Raw genomic sequence first — 23,390 nt, 5'->3', positions numbered from 1 at the left:
GGTCTATATAATCTATTTCTCAATATGTTGTATGCTGTACGCTCTCAAATCCCTCTATAGCATCCGAACCAACTGAGATAGATGCACCTTTCTGTCAACGATCAAGGACGATGTTATGAATCAACATCCACTTCACATCCCACATTTGATCAGTTGACTGCATGGTCACCCCGGTTAATCTCATTTACCGTCATACAACCACTCAACATCTCACGTGTATGCTTTTATGCCAGATGGACAAAGAACCACCCCAAGGCATGAACTGTATGCATGCTGGGGTATGTTTGCATTATCCAACGTTATGCATTTACTTGCCATATATGTATGTACAAGATTTAGGCTTTTGATTTGTCTTTTGAACTGCTTGATGTCAATCATGCTTATTGACCCAAAAGCCCTTTCAAGGCCTCCACGACTTTATCACCCACTTCCTCAGTCTTAGCATCCCCACCAAGATCCTTAGTTCTGAAATCGTATCCACCGACATCCTTGGAATCCAACACTTTCTGAACGGCCTTTTCGATCAAAGCTGCTTCCTTTCCTTTACCGAGGGAGTATCGAAGCATCATAGCTGCTGATAAGATGGTTCCAATAGGGTTGGCGATTCCCTGTCCGGCGATATCAGGTGCGGATCCGTGGATGCTATTGAAAGAAGATGTGCATTAGCTTTAGTACATAAAAGAGAAGCTGTTTTGGTATGTACAATATGTGAAAGGTTGTTCTAGACACGTGAAACCACACTTACGGCTCGTATAAACCCATAGTGGTGGACTTGGGATCAGGTGCACCAGCGAGAGAAGCAGAAGGGAGGAGACCGAGAGATCCTGGAATGACGGATGATTCGTCTGAGAGGCTGTCGTGCGAACAACAAAGTATCAGCATTCAATTATACCCATTTTATATACCAAAGAAGCTGAGCAACAACCACATAAACAGCCGTATCTTGGGATTTTCTGGATATATTCCCCCGATGAAGTCGTAAAAGAAGACTACACTCACATATCACCAAACATATTCTCAGTCAACAAAACACCATTCAATTTCCTAGGATTGGCAATCATGATCATCGCAGCTGAATCTACCAATTGATGCTCCAATTTCAATTGAGGGTATTCCTTAGCCATCAATTCCGAGACTGTCTTTCTCCATAATCTAGAAGTTGCCAATACGTTTGCTTTGTCGATGGAAGTGATGGGTAAAGGTGGATCGGCAGCTAAAGCGATTTGAGCAGCGACTCGAGTTATTCGCTCGACCTCGGGTATAGAATAGATACATTGATCCCATGCTACACCGTTAGAATCGGTTTCTTGCCTGTCACCGAAGTCTATGTAGTAAAGACAATAATTAGCGTCCTTAGTTCAGTGCACCATATGTCTTCTGTCATGGGCTCATCTATGACCATGAGGACGGAGTATATATCCTTGTATGAGAGTATTGGCATTGGTGATACTCACAGATACCACCGATCAACTCCCTCAACACAATGATATCCGTACCCCTAGCAACCTCCTCCTTTAACGGACTCCTCTTGAGCAAGTTCTCAGAAGCGAAAGAAGCTGGTCGAATGTTGGCATAGAGACCAAGTTCTTTTCGAAGTTTTAAAATTCCCTGTTCGGGTCGGACAGGTCCTACACCCCACTTAGGTCCACCAACAGAGCCTGTAAAATGGATTCGCAAAGTTAGCCATACTCAAGCCAACGCATTATCATTTATTCCTTCCTACTACACGTATATGTAGTAAGAGTAGTTACCTTACTCACCCATCAATACCGCATCAGCCTCTTTACAAGCATTCAAGGTTACATCAGGTAAAGGTACACCATGGTTATCGATGGCGGCACCACCGAAATCGTATTTCTTCAAATCGAGCGAGAGGTTGGAATATTCAGAGATGGTGGAGAGTACTTTGAGAGCTTGATCAACTACTTCTGGACCTGTGATCACGTCAACACTCAAGTTAGCAAGACTATAGTGCTTGTTATATAGAGTCTAGGGATCGTCCATTAAATGTGAAGATCAACCGCAAGATCTGTGATCACTCACCAATACCATCTCCGGGAAGAACAGCGATTTTGAAACTGGTCGAGCAGGAATATGTCAGCTCGCATGTACATGTCCCTGATTTACATGGCACGCTCACGTTTTGTCTGACATGTCGATAGCTATGTGTGACTATGCTTGTATTCTTGGTTAAGTGAATATTCAAGATGCGATGGATCAACCTATAGATAACTCTCGAAAAGTCATCCAAGCTGAATGGATGTTGCCTGTCACTGGGCAATTTCGGGCCACAGGGAGAGATCGACTCGGGCCAGTCGGCCGAATGCATAAAACACGATAAAATACGATAAACTCATGGAAAAAGAAAAGGATCCCATACAAAGATGGTGGAGATGTCCGCTTGTGAGATTGCAAGATAAGATTTTGAGCTTAATGTCAGATGTTAGATGTGAGATGGTGAGAAGGTGAAGATGTTCAAATGTTGTCCGAGATAGTCAGATTCAATTAACAACGACCACTCGAAGCGAATTTCAGAAGCATTCACCCACAATGGTCCTATCATATAGCTCAATAGCGAAGCCAACGGCAGATACTCCCAACATAATATCAATCGCCTCGTCCTCGTCCTCTACTCATGTCCCTTCGTCATCTACTCAAGTTGAACAGGATGAATCTGCTACAACCTCTTCATCCTCTGGACCGTCGAACACTCCCCTCCCATCCCAGCCTCAACACCCCATCGCATCATCCTCCAGTAGTAGTAATACTACCATACAGCACTTGATCCTTGACGCTGGACCTTTACTCTCCCTTACGCCTTTACGACATCTTGCAGGCTCGTTCCATACCACTCCTATGGTCCTGGCTGAGTTGAGAGATCCAAAAGCTAGAGAACATTGGGAAAGATTGGGATTGACCGGAGTGGAAGTTACGGTGGAAAATCCTTCGAGCGAAGCTATGGCTGCTGGTAAGTTGGTCAATATGCTTCTCTACAATTACATCTACCTAGAGACTGTTGCGTCAATCTGTCTCGATATCTAAGCTGATGATATATGTCATGTATGATTTCAGTCACTGCGTTTGCAAAGAAGACGGGAGACTTCTCTGTGCTCTCCTCGACGGATCTATCGGTCGCAGCTCTGACATGGCAATACGAAGTGAAAGTTAATGGATTGGAAGGTATACGAACTGAACCTGGACAGAGGATTAAGAAGCAATCTTCCATTCAGGAAGATACCGTCAAAGAGGAAAGTCAGAGTCAGGAGCAGGTGCAGGATGAAATCGCTGAAAGTGCAGATGGACAAGATGAGGGAAAAGGAGATGATATCAAGCAGAACATTGAGGAGGAAGACGAAGGAGAAGTTGAACAAGTTGCTCAATCCATCGAACAGGTTTTACTTGATTCCAATGCTCAATCTACCTCTGATGACCTCAACGAATCTGATACCCCTACTACTCAACCACCTGCACCTGCACCTACAAATGACGGACCAGTCCAAGAGATAGATAACGAGTCAGATGGAGGAGAATGGATCAACCCTTCCAATCTCACTACCCACCGTTCTCGTGATTTAGGATTGATCACTCCCAGTGGATCAGGTGCCAAACCACCCAGTGTAGCTGCTATGACCGGTGATTTCGCTGTGCAGAATATACTTTTAGGGATGGGTTTGGGTCTGGTAGGCGAAGGTGGCAAGAGGATAAGTAAAGTGAAGAGTTTCGTGTTGAGGTGTCATGCTTGTTTCAAGTGAGTGATAAGGCTATCCCATCCTTTAGCTCGACTGTCAATCCAATCTTTCAATGCCTTGCTACTCGTCTGTTTCTAGTTTTTGTTTCGAACGAGAAGACGTTGAGGAACTGATAATGATCGTTGGTCATTTTAGGATATGTAAAGATTCTTCTAAGAAATTCTGTCCATCATGCGGAAATGCCACCTTACTACGTACGACGGTATCCATCGACTCTAAGACTGGTAAACAGAATATCCACCTGAAGAAGAACTTCCAATATCATCTTAGAGGTACCAAGTATTCTATACCTGATGCTAAGATGGGTAGAGCCAAGGGACAACAGAAAGGTGGTAGTGGATTGATCTTGAGGGAAGATCAACAGGAATGGAATGATGCGGTGAAATATCAGGATATACAGAAACAGAAAGAAGATAGGAGGAAAGCTAAAGGTGTTTTGGAAGGTTGGAATGATCCTGATGTGAGTGACATCTCGCTCTATCTTCTATTCGGTCCTTCAAGATCCCTAGATTCTGTATCCCTCTCATTCATCACCCTACTCCATTGGGTATATGATTACCAAAGGAGGGTTATCATTATCCGTCTTGTCAACGCGAGGACATATTGCGTCACCGTCCACTTCGAATCATTCTTCAGTCCATTGAACATTATGCCGGGCTCATACTTTTTATTCTTGATATCCAGTGGCTACCTGAGATCATCAGCGTCGGTACATCAGGCAAAGGTCGTTCACATTCCTCCAACATGCCATCTATCGGACATGGTAGGAAGAATCCTAATCAAGCTAGGAGAAAGAGATAAGCATGTGCTAGGTTTTCATATGCTGTGCAACATGAATACCCAGTATCCAAAGGACAACCTTTTTCTGTTATATATATTTGATCCATGTTGTAAGTTTCCGATTCTCTCCTCTCATTGTTTTGTGTGTACAGCGTATGTGTTTGTGATTGTGTACCTTGTTTTTTTTTTTTGTGATATGCTCCTAGACTGGTTATGGATAACCGCCGGAATCACCGATATCGTCATTTTTTGCCACTCTCCTTCTCAATATCAGTTTATCTGAAACATCGAGGTTGGACCTGTTTTGATAAGTTGACATGTCTTTTTGTCCCTCTTACAGTTACCAGTCATATTCATCATCCATGCATGTACGACGTCCATTCCTGTCCAACCTTGTTTCTAATCATGCATCATCCGAAGGTAAAGCGATGAACATACAATACTATACTGACCCCATGCTCCCTTCACTCTCTCTTTTGCTTTCACTTTATCTCTTCATCAGACTTGGGCCCCTCCTATATCGAATTTAAACTTTGGAGATCAGTTTGCGCCCCCATCCTTTACTCTCCCCTTCACTCTTCATCATCACCATCACCATCAGATTAAGAAGCATACACCCATTTCATCGCCTAATCAATCCAACCTCCATCAAAATCATTGTCCTCCTCTCTCCCTCCATCCCTCCCGAACTACAACCCATCCTTTGCTTCTTCTGCTGGGGTTAAGTTTCATCATCAACATCTCTGGATTCGAGACTCGAAGCGAAAGAAGAGAGAAGAGAGAACAGTTGGAGGATCTGGGGTTTCCTCCCCTCTTCTCGACTGTGTGTGTGAGAGCAAGTCATGGGTTCACATAGGTCATGGTAAATGCGAGGCTTTGCTTTTTAATTCTGCTTTTGATCAACCCGATCACAAGCAACCGATGATAACAAGTATCATCTTCTACTTCTACTCCTACGTATGTCTCTTTCATTTCAATCATCTTGCTTATCATCAATTGATATTCATTCATATACGGGATACAAGCTAAAACGTATATTTATCACTTTACCTGATTATCCCATCAAAGCCAGCTACTTGACATCCATCCAAGCTACCTTTTATCTCTTTTATTGCACATAATCATCATCACAACATGCTCGCTTTTGCTCTTATCTACCTCTCCTACTTCTTATCCCTCTTCATCGTCCCATACTTCTTGACTCTCTTCTTCTCGATTCATTTCCAATCAGTCGAATTCGGCGAATACTGTTTTCCTACCATCGATTCGGAAGGAGAAGAAGCCACCGTGGGTGATATTCAAGACCCATCCCATCAGGATTCTCCATCATCCTCCGAAGAAGACGATGAAGGCGAAGTAGAAGGATATAAAGTTGAGTTCCAAGTCTTCATGGATGATTATCGTGGTTCCCAATCTGCATCACTCGACATCAACAACGATGTACTTCAACCTAATATGGTGGCGGCGAACAATCAACATTCTCCACTTATCATGCCTTCCCGAATACCGGATGCGCTCAATCTCCCACAGCCTTCAGATGGTCCATCAATCCGACCCTCTCAACATGTATCCACTCCAACTTCATCTCTTCCACCTCAAGCATTCTACCCATACATGGTAAACCCTCAAGGGGCTCTCATACCACCGATTATCCTATACCACATGTACCCTTTCTGTAACATGCCGGAGGACTACTTCAAAAAGCTCTACGAACAGTGTAGACAGCAACTCATCATGCTCGCTCTTTCGAACGATGATCCACCTACGCAAAGGGTTAAAATGATCTTTGGCGAGACTCATCGTCCTTTCAGATTGGCGAGGAAAGAGAAGGAATCAAGTAGGAAGGTGAATAGGTATTACCCTTATAGGAGAAGGTCAATGAATGAGCGTTCAAGTAAGTATCATCTTATCTTATCTAATACCCATACCACATCAAAGGAATCATGTGTCATACTTGAAAGGAATGGGAAGCTGATAACTCACAGGATTACGACAAGGTATCAAAGGATGGCCATACTCGCTTGAGAGGTTGTGGGGTTTCCAGTTCAAATACAAGTCCAATCGTCGAACGAAGAATTTACCAGTCTTGAAGACATCCGATATCCTCTTTGAACAACTGTTCCCTGAGAATCTCTTACGGAAAAAAAGACTTGAAAGTCCACCACCACCTTTCCCATCTATTCTCAATAACGCTTATGCGCCTATACCATCTTCTACTCCAAATTCCACCTTTCTTCATCCTCCCAAAATCGGGATTACACAACCTTCAGCCAAAGCTCTTGGCAAACGACCTTGTCGAGATTGGGATTATGAAAATGAAGAAAACTCGGGTATTGGTACGAAGCAAACAAGGAGATGTACAGTTGAAGCTGAGCTTCGCGTGAAATCACCTTCGCTCCACAAACTCAAATCTATTGAGTTTATCATCACCAAGCCACCTACTGTTCTGCCTGATAAGCGTAGATACTCTCAACGTCGATCACCTAGTCCTCCTCTGGGTCGTCAAGCTGGATCAAGGAAGAAGAGAAGATTGACGGACAATCATTTCTTGGAGATGTCACATCTGCCCAATGAAGAGGACAGAAAGGAAAACGAAGAGGAAGAAGAGAAAATGAATGCTCCTTGTACACCGCCTAGGAACAGAGAGAGTACACCTAAGCTGAGTAATACTCCAGGAGAAGAGGAAGAAGCGGAACTACTGGTTACTCCGCCACAACCTTCTTCGAACGTTGTAGGAGAGGAAGTACAGGTACGTATACTTCCTCAAATGACGAGTAAATAATACTGACTGGTATCAATAGGTGGTCTCTCCGATCTTGGAAGGAGAATCGTTGCCTTCTACGCCACAAACTCAGTCGGAAGTCGAGTCAAACGCTGTACAAGTGCCTCGACGAAGAAAGGATCGTCCAGCACCTCTCGTGCTTGGTGGATCTCTCAATCCAGCTGAGGACACCCCAGCTCCTTCACCTACTCGTGGAGGACCTAGGGCAACTTCGCTTCAACAGCAACCTCAGATCATTAGGAGGAATACTTTGCCTCACTTCATGGCGCCCTCCCTGGACGGATACACCCATTCACCCACTACTGCGATGTTCTTAGATGGCCCTGCTAATATGGCAGGAGGAGAGGTAGAGTCTGAAGCTGAGGATGAGTCTGGTCAAGGGAAGGTATGTGCCACCGTGCCTCATCTATATCACTAGAACAGCAGCTGATGACTTGTACAAACAGAGGAAGTGGAAACCCAACAAGTTGAGAAGAGTAAGTTCTTTCGTCTTATGGTAACATATTGATTTCCGCTGACGATGTCCATCCCCTCTGTCCCAGTTGATGACTCACTTGCCGTATCTCCAACCGACTTCACCCAGTCCAGCAACGAATTTTCTTCATAGTCAAAGACACGCCTTGGTCCAGCATATCCATGAATTGCTGGCTGAGAAACCAGTCATACCTGAAGCCGTTTCAGTTGTTCCACCTCCTTTCAAGCAACCTGATCCTCAGGATCCACCTTTACCTATCTCGCCTCTATCATCCGATTCCCCCAACGCCAAACGAGCACTCAACCCTTTCGACCTCAAACCTTGGCCTAGGGAACTACCCAAGCAAGATCCCGCTTCGGTGTGTTACACATATGAAGCCCTCCGGACCATTCCTGAACTCACTAGGTTCAAATGGGCAAAGGAAACGGACTATGCCAGAGTTTTGAGGGAGAAGTTCCACCACAGATTCTTGATGCATAAATGGGAGAAAGAGGAACGAGAGGCTAAAGAGGAGTATGGCGAAATGGGTGATTTCATGAGAGCTCTTCAAGATATGAGTGATGATGATGCTCTTGCTGTCGAACCATCAAGTGGTGGTCGTAAGAAATTACGAAGAACCCAATCTTCAACATCGATTTTTGGTGAAAATGCTCAAGCTGGACCTTCGAAACGAACGAGATCGAACTCAAGACCTTCCACGCCTACTTTCGCTTTGGGTTCGCCTTTCCAAGGTGATATTGGAAATATCATCGCTTCTGAGTATGTCTTCGTTAGCCCATCGATCGTACCTGCTAGTGTGATCGAGATTGTCGGCTCTCCGCTAAGCCACAAAGATCCTCCACCAGCTGGAATACCTCTTCCTTCTTCCAAGAGACCGACTCCTCACTTGACACCGGTCACTACTGCGATTCCGCCACCAGCCCCACCAACCAATCCAATCCCTCCTATAACCTCATCATCTTCGATTGAGATCCCTTCGGAACCTGTCCAAGAGTCGAGAGGTCTTGAGTTGAGCACTCATACAAGCTCCTCTACGCCATCTCCTCATGACAACGCCAATATCGAACGTCAAGAAACGATATTCATTTCTCCTAGTAGCGAATCTACAGTAGAAGCTAAAGATGTGCCTCTCAAAATTGCAGAAAAGGAAAACATCGCTCCTGAAGAATCAATACCTGGCAGTGAGAACAATTCTGAAGAAGTTGAAGATGATGAAAACGTGGAAAAGGATACCCATAATGATAGTGTCACACCACTCTCGTCTCAAGAGGAACAAGGTGACGAAAGTCGAAGCGAGGAAATCGGTCTTACATGTGCTGCTACTTCCATAGTTGAGCTACAGAATGATACTCAAAATCGTATCGCTCCTTCTGAAGTCGAGCCAAAGGACAATGATAAAACCAGTATATCCTCAATATCAAAGTCAGATTCATCACCATCACCTGCCAATACCTCAATCATCGGATCTCAGGGATTGGAAACATCCTCAACCAATCCTAAAATCGCTCAAGAATCGGTTCTGCGTGCTGCGATGACTGAGGAGAGCACTCAAATGAAATTCACATTCTCATTCCCAACAAGTTCTCAATCTACCTCGACTCCCAATCAGACCGCGCCCACCCCATCGGTTGTACCTGCACCGCCATCACCAAAGCCTCAAGCTACCGTCATCGAATCCTCCGAAATTGGCTTCGATGCTCCTTTTCCAAATGCTCCCAAGTCGACTTTCGATTTCCTTACTCGACCGGTACCTCCTACTCCACTCAATCCGTCCAGTGCTATCAGTAGAGCTATAGATCGAGCTACTTCTTCTTCGAGATTGGCTCGAGGTAAAGCTAGAAGTCATGGTGGAGCTATCAGAGGTGGATTAGGTGGATTATGGGCTGCACATGCCGCTCGAACTGCCAATAAGGTCGATCCTCCAAAAGTCACCAAGAAGACTGATGATGGCGGAGAAATGGAAAGACAGTTGGAGACAGCTTTGAAAGAGGGAGGAACCGAGATGCAAGATCAAGATATTAGTGAAGTGATGGAGGAGGAACAAGATGAGAGTATGGAAGTCGTCCCTTCCGACATTCAAGGTTCATCTCGACCTACATCGGCTTTCTTCCCTCTCCTAGCGTCTTCGTACTCGACTGTACATGATCAACGAGTGCTTCCTTCTCAACATCAATCTTTTGAGATCGTCCGACGCCAACCTCGACCACCCCAACCTCTTTCGATCTTCGAGAGACGACGAAACGCTTCTGCTCCTTCTGAGGTCGAAGATGAGATGGAAGTTGATGAGATCTGTGAAGCTCCGCCTACTTATGCGAGCAGTACACCTCCTGCTTATACTCGTCTACATGTCCCTTCGCCCACCAGCTTCAATCGGTTCCACCCCATCGCAGCACAGTCCTCTCAACATCAGGCTTCTGACCAACCGCCTTCCTCCATCTCGTCCACCACCAATGAGGAAGTAGAAATGACCAATGAAGAATACTTGAGTAATACCGCTGCTCATAATAAATGGGAATCATCTTTCGCTCGACAGATGTACATGCCCAATATCGTTTCTTCCTACCTCGCTCAATTGGCTCATCGACCACCTCCCGAACCAGCAAGATTTATGGAGGATACGGAGATGCAGGAGGCAATCCTCATAGATACTCCCACTCGACCTTCCTTCCCTTCTCATCCAGTCACGTCCAATTTCACTCACGACGTCGAGGCTCCTCAACCTCATTTCATACCACCAACTCAAGCTGCGAGAGTAGAACCGCTACCACCTCATCTACAATTCCGACAACCTGCTTCTTACGATGCCGACCAGGCAGACGAAGACGAACTTGAGGAAGCTGAGATTCCCGACCCTCCAAGCTCAGCAGCCATTACTAATAAGATGGTACGAGAGACGGAATCGGTCAGACAAGGTATATCATCGCTCAGCATATCGAATCCTGAAACAGCGTCATTACCAAAGTTACCATCCGTCGATATAGTACCCGAACCATCACGAGTCGATCCTGAGGTCAAAATAACACCACCACTGTCAGAAGCACCGACATCGTTGCGCCTCCCACCCTCACAGGTACATATCGAACAACCGGTGATAGTTGATGCTGCTCTCAGTTGGACCGATCCTCCCGCTTCCCCTGAATCATCAACGGCTGAAATGACTCGAGCTGAAGATCCCATGACAACATCGGGAACTCCAGCCGAGTCAAACTCCACTCCTCAGCCTATCCTGTCAACGTCACTTGGGAATGTCATTCCAACGCCAATCTCTGCCACCGCAACCTCCCCGAGCCAAGATCCAAACATGTCATTTTCGCGGCCCTCGATACAACCCCCTCAGGATCCTCTAGAAGCCGACTTGACGTTTCAAAATGCACTTGAACCCCGGATCATCAACCCACTAAAAGCTTCTGGTCATGCTGCAAGTACCAACATGGGCTTACGAATGCTTGCTAGTATCGCTGAGGAGAAGGAGGAGATTGACAATGATATGATTGACATGAAAGCGGTAGAAGAGGTAATCAATGGTGATGAGAAGAAAGAGGAGAGTGAAAGAAGGCCAAGTTGGAAAGAAAAGGGTAAGAACAAGGCGGTCGATGTTGAAGGTGTTCAAGAAGCTACCGACAATGTCGAAGAATTAACCGAGACTTTGTCTTACGGCGATAAAGAGCTCCTTGACATGCTGACTTCTGAACCTCCACCAAGCTGGCTCGCTCCACAATCGGAACCGACAGTATATCAGGATCCACCTACCACTTTCTATGATCAACAGTGGTATGATCCAACTCAAGCTCAAGAATCCATGTCTTCTTGCCTCCATGCCTCATCCTCGACTGCTCCTTCTCTTTTCGACTCCAATGGTCACCCGGTATGGCAAGCGCCAGGTCAAGAGCGACTTGCAGTTCCGCCCCCTACTCCCGCTGTTGCTCCTCCACCCAGTCCTCCTTCGACGCCACCCCAACCAGCAGTGGAAGTAGCGACCGAAGGAGAAAGCGATTTCATACCGAATGCGAGGTCAGGTAAACAACGAGTTATGGCCTACATCAATAATACCTCAACCTTTAGGAAACTCTCATCACGATCTTCCTCTAACAGTGCTTCACCAGTCGATCGCAGTCTTCACTCGATGTCTCCGGTGCTTACGCCTGCTCAGATGGGAAAGATAGATGAGGAAATCGATTTGGGTAATTTCAAGGCTAAGGGTAACGTTAAAGCAATCATGCCTCCTCCTGGTTTTGTTACGTTCCCCAAACAACGATCCAACCAAGGGTCTTCTGGCACATCAGCAGGTAATTTCGCCCTTCCGCCCGCCATACCTTCATCTTCCTGCTCAGCTTTCAAGCCTGTCATTGGACCTTCGAAATCGACTCTCCTTACCTTTCCTTCCAGCTCTCCCAGATCGCCGGAAGATGTAAGGGATTCGGGTAGCTGGGAATCGAAAACGTCTTTCAAAGCTGCTAAAAGGGGAAGTGAAAAGGCTCAAGAAGAGGAACTTCAAGGACGTACGGATATACCTATTGTTCTACCTGTTTTTACTCCTGATCTTATATTTGAAGATACACAAGGACCTTTGACAAGGATGTTGGCGAGGTTACCCGCAAGAGTACGGCGAGCGTTGGACGCAGCTGCAACCAATGCTCAACAAGCTCCCACGAATGCGAACGAGGTTCAACAACTGGGATACCCTCGATCTTCATCTTCATCTTACGGATCTTACGGAACATGGACAGGGACAGAGCCGTCGACAGAACCGGTGGATTACTCGGCGTTGGACTCGCTCGCCAACCTGGCTACAGCCAACGGACCTCTTCAATTTCAGGTGATCTCGGAGACTCCTCTGTTCGACCCGTCGATATTCCCTTGCAAGGATCATGAGCTTCCAGAGATCCTCCTCAGGAATGACATTGCCGTTCCCGATACGTAGGTTCCATCTTTCATCTTTATCGTTGCGTTACAGGGTTTACAGACCTAGATGCTGATCGAAGTATGGCTTGGTTCGATGGTAGTCACCCAGCACCATGGAAAGGAGGCGATGGGAGGTGGTACATCGATTCGGTGGACTGGCACAGTTCCTATCCTTTGCTTCCTCTCTCGCCTGGTTTGTAGGTTGGTGCTGGTAGGTTGTGGGTGGTAATTCGATTTGGCTGTTTTGTATGTGTTTTGGGCTGTTAGGTTGGTATGGACGTATGGGGTTTCGGAATCTGGCATTTGTCGATTTGGATTTCCACCAACATATATCATCATATCATCATATCATCATATCATCATACCGTCACACTAGTATATTGCTTTCTTAGACTTTGGTTCATTCTCATTATTTCTTCGATATTTTGATGTTCATGTTGTATCATTACTGTATTCACACTATAGAAAATGTAGAACCTATCTTATACTTGACAAGGACTGGCTAAACCCAAATCTCAATCGTCCCATCCTGACTTATAGTCCCTGCCCTTCTTTCTGTTATTGTCCTCTTTCGCGCCTAGAAAGGTACCCTACCATCCGACATTCGACTTGCTCGAATACTCTACGGATGTTATAGGTACCTTTCATTTATTATCTTCATTCTCCCTCTTTGGAGATGATGATCGATGATCTGGCGAACATCAAACCATGACAAACACATAATATCTTTTATCAATATGATATATAGGTATATGTTATTCTCATCTTCTCTGAGGAGTTGATGATTGACGAGTTTTGGGACTTATCCCTTCTATGAGATCTACCAAGGGTCATTTTTCATTTTCATCTCTAAGATGAGGAATGGAAATAATGAGTAGTATACCTCGTCTACATTTCTTTGTCTCTGTGGCTTGTACAAAATACATGCATGAATGTTGATTTCGCGTATACAACGATATTTAGATTTTTAGATGTACAACTTTACGAATGTCATATACGAATACTGTACTGTACAGAGAAAGGAATTGTCCATATGATACCATAAAAATTCAATGATCCAATGTGTAATTGTCCTTGTATCTATCGCCCAGAAGCTTTACAAGACAGGAGAAATGAATCGAGGAATCATCCCAAGACGATCGTCGGTTCTGAATTCTGAACTTGATTCTAAATTCCATGCCTACTCCTCTTATACCATATCCCTCTGCCCAACGCCCTTCTCAACCCGTACCCTTGCCCTCTTCGATGAGTCACTACCAGCATATCTCCCTGCCCTTGGTTCGGAGGTATGCGGGGAGTAGGCGAATCGTTGTAATGCTGAACTACCGCTCTTCGAAGATGTTCGCGATATACATCTCTTGTACGGCCCTGAAAGTTCGGTTGGTAAGTTGAAGTGGTTGATGGCGATTGGACTGAAAGTGATTGTGCGTTTCCTTCAATAGAATATAGGGGAGTATCGTTGTTTAATGTATTATTGGGTCGGACGATAGGTCTAGCGGTCGAAGAGGATGATATAGATGTGGACTGTGATCTCTTAATGCGGGTTGAGTAGCGAGGATGTGAGCTGGATGTATGAGAATCCGAGATCGGCGAGTTGATTATGTCGATTACTTGCAGAGGTAAGAGATATTCGTACTCATCTGGGTTGAGTACCAAGGAGCCTCGCTCAGAGGGAGTGGTCAACGGCGGAGCAGGTGCTGATGGCCGTGCGGGTCGATGAGGCGTTATCGTATTAGATGATGAAGAACGAGTGGTCGATGAGTCCGCTTTCGGTATTGATGCAGATCCATCATCAGCGCTAAAGGTGGTATCGCCATGATCGGGCAAATGTCGCTTAATTCTCGGTATAGGGAAAATGAGCGGTTCGAAGACGGCGTCATCCACTTGTCGAGGTGTCTTCAAGTCTTCTTCTTCTGAATCATCCATATCTGGGATTGGATGATGGTTGGCCATTTCTCCATTCTCAGTCGACTTGTTACCTAAAGTGGGATGAACAGATTTCTGTGTCGATACTCTCCTAGTCGACGAACTTGCTGTTCCCGCTCTAACATCTAGAATTCTAGCATTATCTTCTATCACCTCTTCCTCGTGAGATTCATCTCTGTCAACTCCATCGTGGTCCGCTTTACTCGATTTAAGAAGTGTATACGATGCTGGTGAACCAGGAAAAGGCGACAAGTTGGATTTGCCGGGTAGAGTTGGTAAAATTGGATGCCTCGGCTCGGGAGTAGAAGATGATCTGCGTCTAGAGGATTGGTGTGCTATGTCGGATACATGAGGGAATGGATCTTGAGAAGAGGAGATGACCACTGTTGATTGAAGGAATTCATCTATGTCAGAGCAGTCTGACGTCAGCTCACATGACCCGTTCTGGAAGGAATGTGAAGAGCACCTAAGATGAGTTGAGACTGAGTCGCACTCACCGGTCAAATCACCAATAGGATCAGTGATGGTGATACATTTCGCTCCATTGAGACACTGCATATAACCTTCTCTTAATCCTTTCGCCTGAGATTTCCATTCATCTTCGATTTCCTTCCATTCCTCTTCCCTGGTAACTCCATCTTTCTCCTTTTCATTTTCCGCGTACTCTTGAGGCCTAGCAGATGAGTTCAGTCTATCTTCTGATCCTCTTCTGCCGACAGTCGAAGAGAAAGACCTGTTCAACCTTCGAGGTAAACTCCTAAAATAACTTGACAACGAAAACGACCGTTGTTTGTTCTTTTGGATATTTTCTTGTTGAGGTCGAGAGAAGAATGCCAGATATCCCGATGAGTTAGGTAGAAGGGTACTGAGCCTAGGATGAACGGTATTGACCGACGAGGTGATCCTTGACGATAGACCTGCGGAGGATAGTGGGGGAGGTGAATGGAGTGATGAGGGGGAGAGGGGAGTGAGAATGGGACTTCCACTTGATTCCATTTTTATGCGGTCTGCTCTTCTACCTCCTCGACTACTGAATGGACCGGAAGGATGAAGAAGGTCCGTATTGGGATGAGATCACATTGTTGTGGTAAAGTGAGAGTGGAATATGAACACATGTTAAAGGCGATGTATATAGTACACAGCTATCACTCTGCAGTCAAAAGTAATGTTCTACTGACGAAGTGACTAACCTCCACCTGCCAGCAATTTAAATGAGTTACCCATTTAGATCACCCAGCTGTTGACGTCTTTCGTCTTCCTTGCGTTCATTTGCCACCAAAAACATCAATTCACCAAAGTCTCCACTTCTATCCATAGACGTTCATCGTACACGATATATAAAACAAAAGCACAAAAGCAATAGCATCAGGATTGAGAGGCGAGAAGGATTCTAATAGATTCATCGGAAGTAAGATTAGGCCGACAGTGCTACCAAGAAACAGGCAACACGACTCCACAACTCAAGTATCAACAAGTGAAAAATCAGACGCCATCGTTTTCCCGAATATTAGATCATTCCAAGACTACAAGTGAAGTTTTGAGACAAGTGAGGTGTAGTATACCTGAAGAATGTCATTATCCTCTGATCTGGATAAGTAAGTACTCTCTTCCTTCCTTCTTTATTCTACCCTTGGGGCGTGGCAGGATATTAGAGGGAAAAGGGGAAGGAGGCTAATTACTTCATTGTGCTCTGTAGACAGATAGCGCAACTGAAACGATGCGAGATAATACCTGAATCAGCTGTGAAGGAACTTTGTCAAAAGGCTAAGGAGATATTGATGGAGGAAGGGAATGTGCAGTATGTGGACAGTCCTGTGACGGTGAGTTTGGTATTTCTTGCTCTTGATCAACTTTTAAGTATATGGTAGTGTATCCATAGAGTATACGAGAACACAGAGCATCTGAATACGATGAGATTATACATCTATCTTATTTCATTGGTATGTATGAATCATGTTGACATCCCTGTAGATATGCGGTGATATACATGGTCAATTTTTCGATATGATGGAATTATTCAAGATAGGTGGTTTTTGTCCTGAAACAAATTACATCTTCATGGGTGGGTCCAATCGTATCATACTACGATCCTAAGATTAATATCGACTGATTGTTTGGTTGTCAATAGGTGATTTCGTCGATCGAGGATTTCACTCCGTCGAGACATTCCTTCTCCTCCTCTTACTCAAAGTCCGCTATCCCGATCGAATCACCTTGATAAGAGGGAATCATGAATCCCGTCAGATTACTCAGGTATATGGCTTTTATGATGAATGTCAGAGGAAATACGGAAGTTCGAATGTGTGGAGATACTGCTGTGATGTCTTTGATTATTTAAGTTTGGGGTGTGTGGTGGATGGAAGGGTCTTTTGCGTACATGGGGGATTGAGTCCGCAGGTTACTAGGTTAGATCATGTGAGTGATACTTTCAATCTGACATCGTAGATTCTCATCAGGGCTGATATTGTGTTTGTTCGGATGAATTAGATAAGAGTGATAGATCGTCGCCAGGAAGTACCGCATGAAGGACCGATGTGTGATCTATTATGGTCAGATCCAGACGGTGAGCTCTTTCACTCTAGACGGCCTCCAGAATAGCTCATAGCCTCTATTGTGTTGTTGTGCAGATATAAATGGATGGGGTATGTCACCTAGAGGAGCAGGATTCTTATTTGGTGATGATGTGGTGCGGGTGAGTATTGCTTCTTCTCTCCATCTTACACCCTGACTTCACGGAAATACTGACCGTGTGTCATTGTAGCAATTCAATCATGAGAATGACATAGAATTGATAGCTAGAGCACATCAGTTGGTGATGGAAGGATACAAGGTTAGTTGTACCCAGCATCTTTTCAAAGGCTGGTTGTTAACTGACATTTGTCTTATAGTTGATGTTCGATAGGAAGATAGTGACAGTATGGTCAGCACCAAACTACTGTTACAGGTAAGTATACAGCATTGTTCCACATTCGCAATTACTTTACGGCTGATGGCACGTACATCATAGATGCGGTAACACAGCCAGTGTATTGGAATTAGATGAAAACCTGCGTCAGGAATATAAAGTATTTGACGCTGCTCCTCAGGACGCGAGGAGCATACCGCAGAAGAGACCGATGATGCATGAGTATTTCTTATAGATGTGAGATCGAAGTTGTAAATATACATCGAATGGAATGGATAGAACAGTGGGAAGGGGTGACTGGGGCAAGGGAGGAGGAAGGTAGATGAACAAGAATCAATCATCTTGAATTAGCTGGATCTGAAAATGTATCATAGCAATATAGTATAGAGAAAGGAGATCAACAAGAATATGCATTAGCATCAGCAATCATAATCATAGTCATAGTCTGACATCAGCAGCCATCAATCGATCATCACATCCCTCTTCAGGCACGGAACGAGTGATCCGAGCGTAATTAATGTTAAGGATGAGGAATGTTGAATGTTTCACCCTCTTCTCCTTGCTTCTGGTTCCCCTTCTGACCTAATTGACGCACGGACCGTGTCTATTGACTGGATGATCACCTACTGAAGCATATTGAGTCCGTAATTGCAAATGGAAGTTTCACGTACAATGGAATGGAGAAGGAAAGATGATTTCACTCATGTTAACCTTCACTATCTGATCTAGGTTCGGTACTCACTCTGACTCTGACGAGCTGTCGAAGTCTTCGTGGAACTTGATAGCTCAAGGTATATAAGGAGGAAGTCTTATCAAGCTCAAATATCCCACAGTACTCGTAATCTTTCCTCTCTACTTTAAGACTCACTTTGCGATATGGCTTCTTCGAGATTACTCCGACTACGTCTGAGGTCTAACGAGCTCCTCACCAAACGTTTTCCTAACTCAGTACGACCATCTACCACGTTCAAGTACAATGGTGCAACTCCATCAGGAACTAGCTATACGGTCTTACCGACCTCAATTGCTGGACTGATATCAGCATCAGGATCGATCTCAGTCTCAAATAGATCATTCACTACTTCTTCACTTGTTCTGAAGAAGAAGACGACCACTAACGGTGGAGGAGTTTTAGAACCCTCTTCAGAAGATTACTTGGATTTACCCTCACCTACCCAGAGGGTGAAGTTCTTGAATGGAATCAAGAAAGATTACGGTGATGGTGAGTTTACAAGTATGTGCATTTTGTCGCGGGGGTTCCTTTGGTTGACATTTGAATATCGGCAGAATACGATAATTTGACTGTACCTACCACCCAGCTGTTAGATGCTTTGAGGGATATGCAATCGTGGAGACAACTGAGATCACCTAAAGAATCCATGCTCTGAGATATCTCGCTAGCCGGACCTCAAGTGAGTGAGGTTGAGATATTAGCCGGATCAGTTCAGTCTCGAGTGATTACATCGAAATGTCATTTTGACTATTTTTTCACATACCATCTGGGGATCTACTTATACCATTTCGTACTTCGGATCTGACCGGAATTAGAAGGATTAGATGAAAAATGGAAAGCCATGGTGAAGATTAATAGGGTACATGGATTTGGGAAAATCAAAGCTCAAATGTAGTAAGTAAAGTATCAAACAACCTTCTGATCTCAATTCATCTACTATATGAAGTAGAATCAGTCTATCCTTGATTGCTGACTAGGTGTATTATGGATCCAATTCTCAGCGTTGATAATGGGGCGAGAACACTGGAAGATCTGTTGAATGCCAAGGATAAAGAGTATGGTAGGAAGGTGTCTGATGCTCAGAAGGTGAGTATTGTTTCGGTTCTGGAAAAACAGCTAAAGCAAATATGGGGATATCGGATTGACCCATCCTCAACACGAATCTATTAAGCTCGCAATCAAATACCACAAAGAGATGGATCTGATGATACCCCGAAGTGAAGTTGAAGAATTTGAGAAATTGATCAAAAATGCTTTGAACAAGGTCGATCCTACTCGTACGTCTGATTTAATCCTTACAACGAAGTTTCGGAATGCTTAACAGATAACGACGTTCCTTTGCATGTATGACAGTCGGCTTTGCGATTATGGGATCATATAGAAGGGGTGAATACGTCAGTAGTGATATCGATATGGTCGTTTGGCACAAGTCAGTGATATGACCTTCCACTGGTTTCCTATACATGTTGCTGTACCTGATGTATTCACAGGTCTTTTCCCAAACGAGATCGAGAGGATAAATCGAAGAAAGGTGGATATGCGATTGATAGTCTTATGGGGAAAGTGATGAATGCTTTGATTCGAGAAGGGTTGATTCAGGAAGATCAACTATTCTCAAGAGGTGAGCGGATATGATATTTGATGTCAAGTATTACCATAGCTACTACAAGAGGTCACAGTATGATACTGATAACATCTTTGATTGTCATATCCATATGGTATAGGCGAAAAGAAAGTCCTCGCTTTGACTAGATTGCCTCAACCTAATTCGATCCACCGTCAAATTGATATTCGATTATGTCCCCTTGAGAGTCTGCCTTATATGTTATTGGGAAATACTGGAGATGATACGCTCATGAAGACTTTGAGGTATAGGGCGATTCAGAAAGGTTGGGTTTTGAATGAGTATGCAATGGGTGAGAGGGTGGAGGGATCGGTGAGTGTTTACTCCTAATTTGTGTTCTTGACTAATTGTATGGTCTCATGTTCTCATGATGACATAGCAAGGTGGTAAGTAATTCATCTGCTTCATTCAATATTGAACGATGCGATGCATCTTCGCTGATCTCCTTCTCATGCTATGTAGTCTGGGTAGCAGATGGTAAAGAGATCATTGTCCACAGCGAGAAAGAGATATTTGAGAAGGTGGGTGAGCCACATCCACATGTCCAAAAGCAGTACTGATTCCACCAATGCTTTGACGATAGCTCGAACTGCCTTACCTCGAGGTGAGTACAAGGGTTACACTTGTCTGATACCCTCCTTTGGGATGGAAAGTCCTTTACTGACGTGCTCATTCGTCATTCATCATCTTTGATGCGGATTCTGGAATAGCCCACGATGAGATCTTTACACAAGTACAGACATATCCTTCAGATCAGATAGTGCTGCTTAGCTTTCGTATTGGGTGTCTTATGTATGGAATGCTTCTCTCGGATGGGTTGAGTTGTGCCACAGTGATGATCGGTCATCGCCGCTTTGCATGCAGTCAGGGTTCATGATATTCTAGGGTTGCCTTTGAAATGGGTTTCTGTTTTTACCCCTGGCATCACGCCATAACAAGACATTCCATAATAATATTTACAGTGCAGTAGTATCGTGCCATAGAGAAACGCGGACCGTGCGTATCATTTTTTTTTTCTTCTGCCAGCTAACCAGCAAAAAAAGGATTTTTCGATCCATGAGTCAACATAAAATCATAAATCCAATCGTCATTTTATCATTCTTCACTTTCTTCATTCTACATATTCCATTTTCTTTTCTCTTCTTTTATTGTAAGAAAAACTCAAAAACATACACACATAGATTAATCAAGATGACTGGCGTATTGAATGGAAACGGACCTTCTGCCGAGCTTGCTCCTGGCCAGTGAGTAGAACTTTTTTCTTTTTGACGTTAGACGCACGTTTCTTGTGCTGTCTTTGATATCATGGATGAGATGAGATGAGAGGATGTTTGTACTGACAATGCTCCCTCTCTTTTTCGCCTACCCGCTTGTCCGTTGCTATTCATCGCTATCCGACCTCTCGTCTTCATTATCCTCATCCTAAACTCATTATCTCCCTCGGCCGACCTGATTTGTCCCATCTCTCAGCTTCCTTTTCACCTCCGAATCCGTAGGTGAAGGTCACCCAGACAAGATCTGTGATCAAGTCTCAGATGCTATCCTTGATGCTTGTCTTGCCCAAGACCCTTTCTCCAAGGTGAGTCAGATCTGTATAGGAGTATTACATTCCTTTTTCCTTTCTCCCAATTCATATCTACAAGTCTCCCTTGCGAAGTACTTCGACAGATCCTTCTCCGCCCCTATTCTATTCAATGCTGACATCTCTTGCACTTCCACAGGTCGCCTGTGAAACCGCCGCTAAAACCGGTATGATCATGGTTTTCGGTGAAATCACCACCAAGGCCCAAGTCGATTACCAGAAAGTTGTCCGAGACACTATCAAGCAAATCGGTTACGATTCATCCGACAAAGGTTTCGACTACAAGACCTGTAACGTCTTGGTTGCCATTGAACAACAATCTCCCGATATCGCTCAAGGTTTGGACCATGGTGCTCTTGAGAAGATCGGTGCCGGTGATCAAGGTATCATGTGGGTGTCTTTTCATCACGATTTGCGTAAAATTCAGCTGACAACCATACGACTTTAGGTTCGGTTACGCTACCGACGAGACCCCCGAGATGATGCCCCTCACCATCATGCTTTCCCACAAGCTTAACGCCGCCATGGCTGCCGCTCGACGAGACGGTTCTCTCGGTTGGTTGAGACCGGACTCCAAGACCCAGGTCACCGTTGAATACAAGAAAGGTGAAGATGGAGCTATGGTTCCCATCCGAGTCGACACCGTCGTTATCTCCACTCAACACGCCGAAGAAATCACCACTGAAGATCTCCGATCTGAGATCTTGGAGAAGATCATCAAGAAGGTCATCCCTAAGAACTTGTTGGATGACAAGGTTATCTACCACATCCAACCTTCTGGACGATTCGTCATTGGTGGACCTCAAGGTGATGCCGGTCTGACCGGACGAAAGATCATCGTTGACACCTACGGTGGATGGGGTGCTCACGGTGGTGGTGCCTTCTCTGGAAAAGATTGGTCCAAGGTAGACAGATCTGCTGCCTACACTGCTCGATGGATCGCCAAATCCCTCGTTGCTGCCGGTCTCGCCCGAAGAGCTCTGGTCCAACTTTCTTACGCTATCGGTGTTGCCGAACCTCTCTCCATCTTCGTTGACACTTACGGTACCGGTAAGAAGAGCGATGCTGAATTGGTTCAAATCGTTCGACAAAACTTTGACCTCCGACCTGGACTTATCGTCAAGGCCCTCAACCTCCAACAACCTCAATACCTCAAGACCGCCGCTTACGGTCACTTCGGTAACCCCGCTTATTCATGGGAACAACCTAAACAACTCAACTTTTAAGTTGGTGTCTCTCTCTTGGTAGTTTAGTGTACTTTTGGTTGTTACTTTTTTCCATATGACTCTGTCATCAGTACGAGTTCCTCCTCGTCTTGTTCTGTCTTACTCTACACCACCTAGACTCTTTGCTTTTGGTTCTTTCATTTGATTGTCATCGATCGATTATTCCCGCATTTATCATATACACCATCCAAACATCCATATACCCCCTATCTGTCTCTCGGTGTCACTTTCGAATCATATACGGTTGAATTTGATATAGGTAGATTTAGGCTTGTACTATTTTACTGTGTGTTTCTCACCGCATTATCAACTTATAGAATAATCAGTTGCGGCAAGATCAAAAACATCATATAGACGTTTTCAAACGATAAAAATAGTTAAAAACATCATAAATAAATAGCTTTACATAAATATATGCAAATGCGCTCAACCGCCCACAATCTTACCTGTTGCATCGATATCTGTCAGCATCAGCATCAGCATCACATCCACCATACATGAGCAGATAGAGGCAGCTTTGACGGTCTTGCTCCTACAATGTGGTGCCACACTGTCGTGTCGAGTGGACAATCCCGGATAACCCCGTGTATGGCGAAATGTACCTCAGTGTCAAAAAAGTTGTGTGAGGATGGGATTTCACCTTTTTCAGCGGAGCTCTGATCACGACGAGTCGATGACAGACCATCAACTGAACATCTCTCAACTC

General features: G+C 44.7%; 8 protein-coding genes across 8 annotated transcripts; 6 read left to right on the top strand and 2 right to left on the bottom strand.

Moving 5' to 3' along the window:
• Positions 1 to 380: 380 nt before the first annotated feature.
• Positions 381 to 2,154, bottom strand: V865_004364 (3-isopropylmalate dehydrogenase; the record flags this gene model as incomplete). Its single annotated transcript, XM_066228145.1, has 7 exons — positions 381 to 642; positions 746 to 853; positions 1,000 to 1,324; positions 1,455 to 1,658; positions 1,761 to 1,934; positions 2,044 to 2,078; positions 2,141 to 2,154. The coding sequence occupies 7 exons, from the start codon at positions 2,152 to 2,154 to the stop codon at positions 381 to 383; spliced, it is 1,122 nt and encodes a 373-aa protein (XP_066084242.1).
• A 396-nt stretch (positions 2,155 to 2,550) lies between these two features.
• Positions 2,551 to 4,550, top strand: V865_004363 (uncharacterized protein; the record flags this gene model as incomplete). The annotated part of the gene is made up of 4 exons (XM_066228144.1): positions 2,551 to 2,968; positions 3,073 to 3,748; positions 3,885 to 4,209; positions 4,434 to 4,550. The coding sequence occupies 4 exons, from the start codon at positions 2,551 to 2,553 to the stop codon at positions 4,548 to 4,550; spliced, it is 1,536 nt and encodes a 511-aa protein (XP_066084241.1).
• A 1,113-nt stretch (positions 4,551 to 5,663) lies between these two features.
• On the top strand, positions 5,664 to 12,707 carry V865_004362 (uncharacterized protein; the record flags this gene model as incomplete). The annotated part of the gene is made up of 5 exons (XM_066228143.1): positions 5,664 to 6,423; positions 6,515 to 7,278; positions 7,331 to 7,696; positions 7,758 to 7,787; positions 7,854 to 12,707. The coding sequence occupies 5 exons, from the start codon at positions 5,664 to 5,666 to the stop codon at positions 12,705 to 12,707; spliced, it is 6,774 nt and encodes a 2,257-aa protein (XP_066084240.1).
• Positions 12,708 to 13,855: 1,148 nt separating this feature from the next.
• V865_004361 (uncharacterized protein) lies at positions 13,856 to 15,610 on the bottom strand (the record flags this gene model as incomplete). The annotated part of the gene is made up of 2 exons (XM_066228142.1): positions 13,856 to 15,018; positions 15,112 to 15,610. 2 exons carry the CDS (start codon positions 15,608 to 15,610, stop codon positions 13,856 to 13,858), a joined length of 1,662 nt encoding a protein of 553 aa, XP_066084239.1.
• A 573-nt stretch (positions 15,611 to 16,183) lies between these two features.
• V865_004360 (serine/threonine-protein phosphatase PP-X isozyme 1) lies at positions 16,184 to 17,754 on the top strand (the record flags this gene model as incomplete). Its single annotated transcript, XM_066228141.1, has 9 exons — positions 16,184 to 16,209; positions 16,311 to 16,434; positions 16,586 to 16,676; positions 16,743 to 17,029; positions 17,102 to 17,177; positions 17,242 to 17,306; positions 17,376 to 17,444; positions 17,503 to 17,558; positions 17,622 to 17,754. 9 exons carry the CDS (start codon positions 16,184 to 16,186, stop codon positions 17,752 to 17,754), a joined length of 927 nt encoding a protein of 308 aa, XP_066084238.1.
• A 641-nt stretch (positions 17,755 to 18,395) lies between these two features.
• On the top strand, positions 18,396 to 18,907 carry V865_004359 (uncharacterized protein; the record flags this gene model as incomplete). Its single annotated transcript, XM_066228140.1, has 2 exons — positions 18,396 to 18,741; positions 18,807 to 18,907. The coding sequence occupies 2 exons, from the start codon at positions 18,396 to 18,398 to the stop codon at positions 18,905 to 18,907; spliced, it is 447 nt and encodes a 148-aa protein (XP_066084237.1).
• A 234-nt stretch (positions 18,908 to 19,141) lies between these two features.
• V865_004358 (uncharacterized protein) lies at positions 19,142 to 20,637 on the top strand (the record flags this gene model as incomplete). Its single annotated transcript, XM_066228139.1, has 10 exons — positions 19,142 to 19,146; positions 19,254 to 19,338; positions 19,424 to 19,529; positions 19,606 to 19,681; positions 19,743 to 19,873; positions 19,977 to 20,188; positions 20,256 to 20,262; positions 20,339 to 20,397; positions 20,460 to 20,480; positions 20,587 to 20,637. The coding sequence occupies 10 exons, from the start codon at positions 19,142 to 19,144 to the stop codon at positions 20,635 to 20,637; spliced, it is 753 nt and encodes a 250-aa protein (XP_066084236.1).
• Positions 20,638 to 21,067: 430 nt separating this feature from the next.
• On the top strand, positions 21,068 to 22,684 carry V865_004357 (S-adenosylmethionine synthase; the record flags this gene model as incomplete). The annotated part of the gene is made up of 4 exons (XM_066228138.1): positions 21,068 to 21,120; positions 21,347 to 21,455; positions 21,598 to 21,848; positions 21,907 to 22,684. The coding sequence occupies 4 exons, from the start codon at positions 21,068 to 21,070 to the stop codon at positions 22,682 to 22,684; spliced, it is 1,191 nt and encodes a 396-aa protein (XP_066084235.1).
• Positions 22,685 to 23,390: the final 706 nt, after the last annotated feature.

Source organism: Kwoniella europaea, chromosome 1, assembly GCF_036810445.1.
Source record: "Kwoniella europaea PYCC6329 chromosome 1, complete sequence".
NCBI lineage: Eukaryota > Fungi > Basidiomycota > Tremellomycetes > Tremellales > Cryptococcaceae > Kwoniella > Kwoniella europaea.
This window is presented reverse-complemented; position numbering and strand designations above follow the sequence as displayed.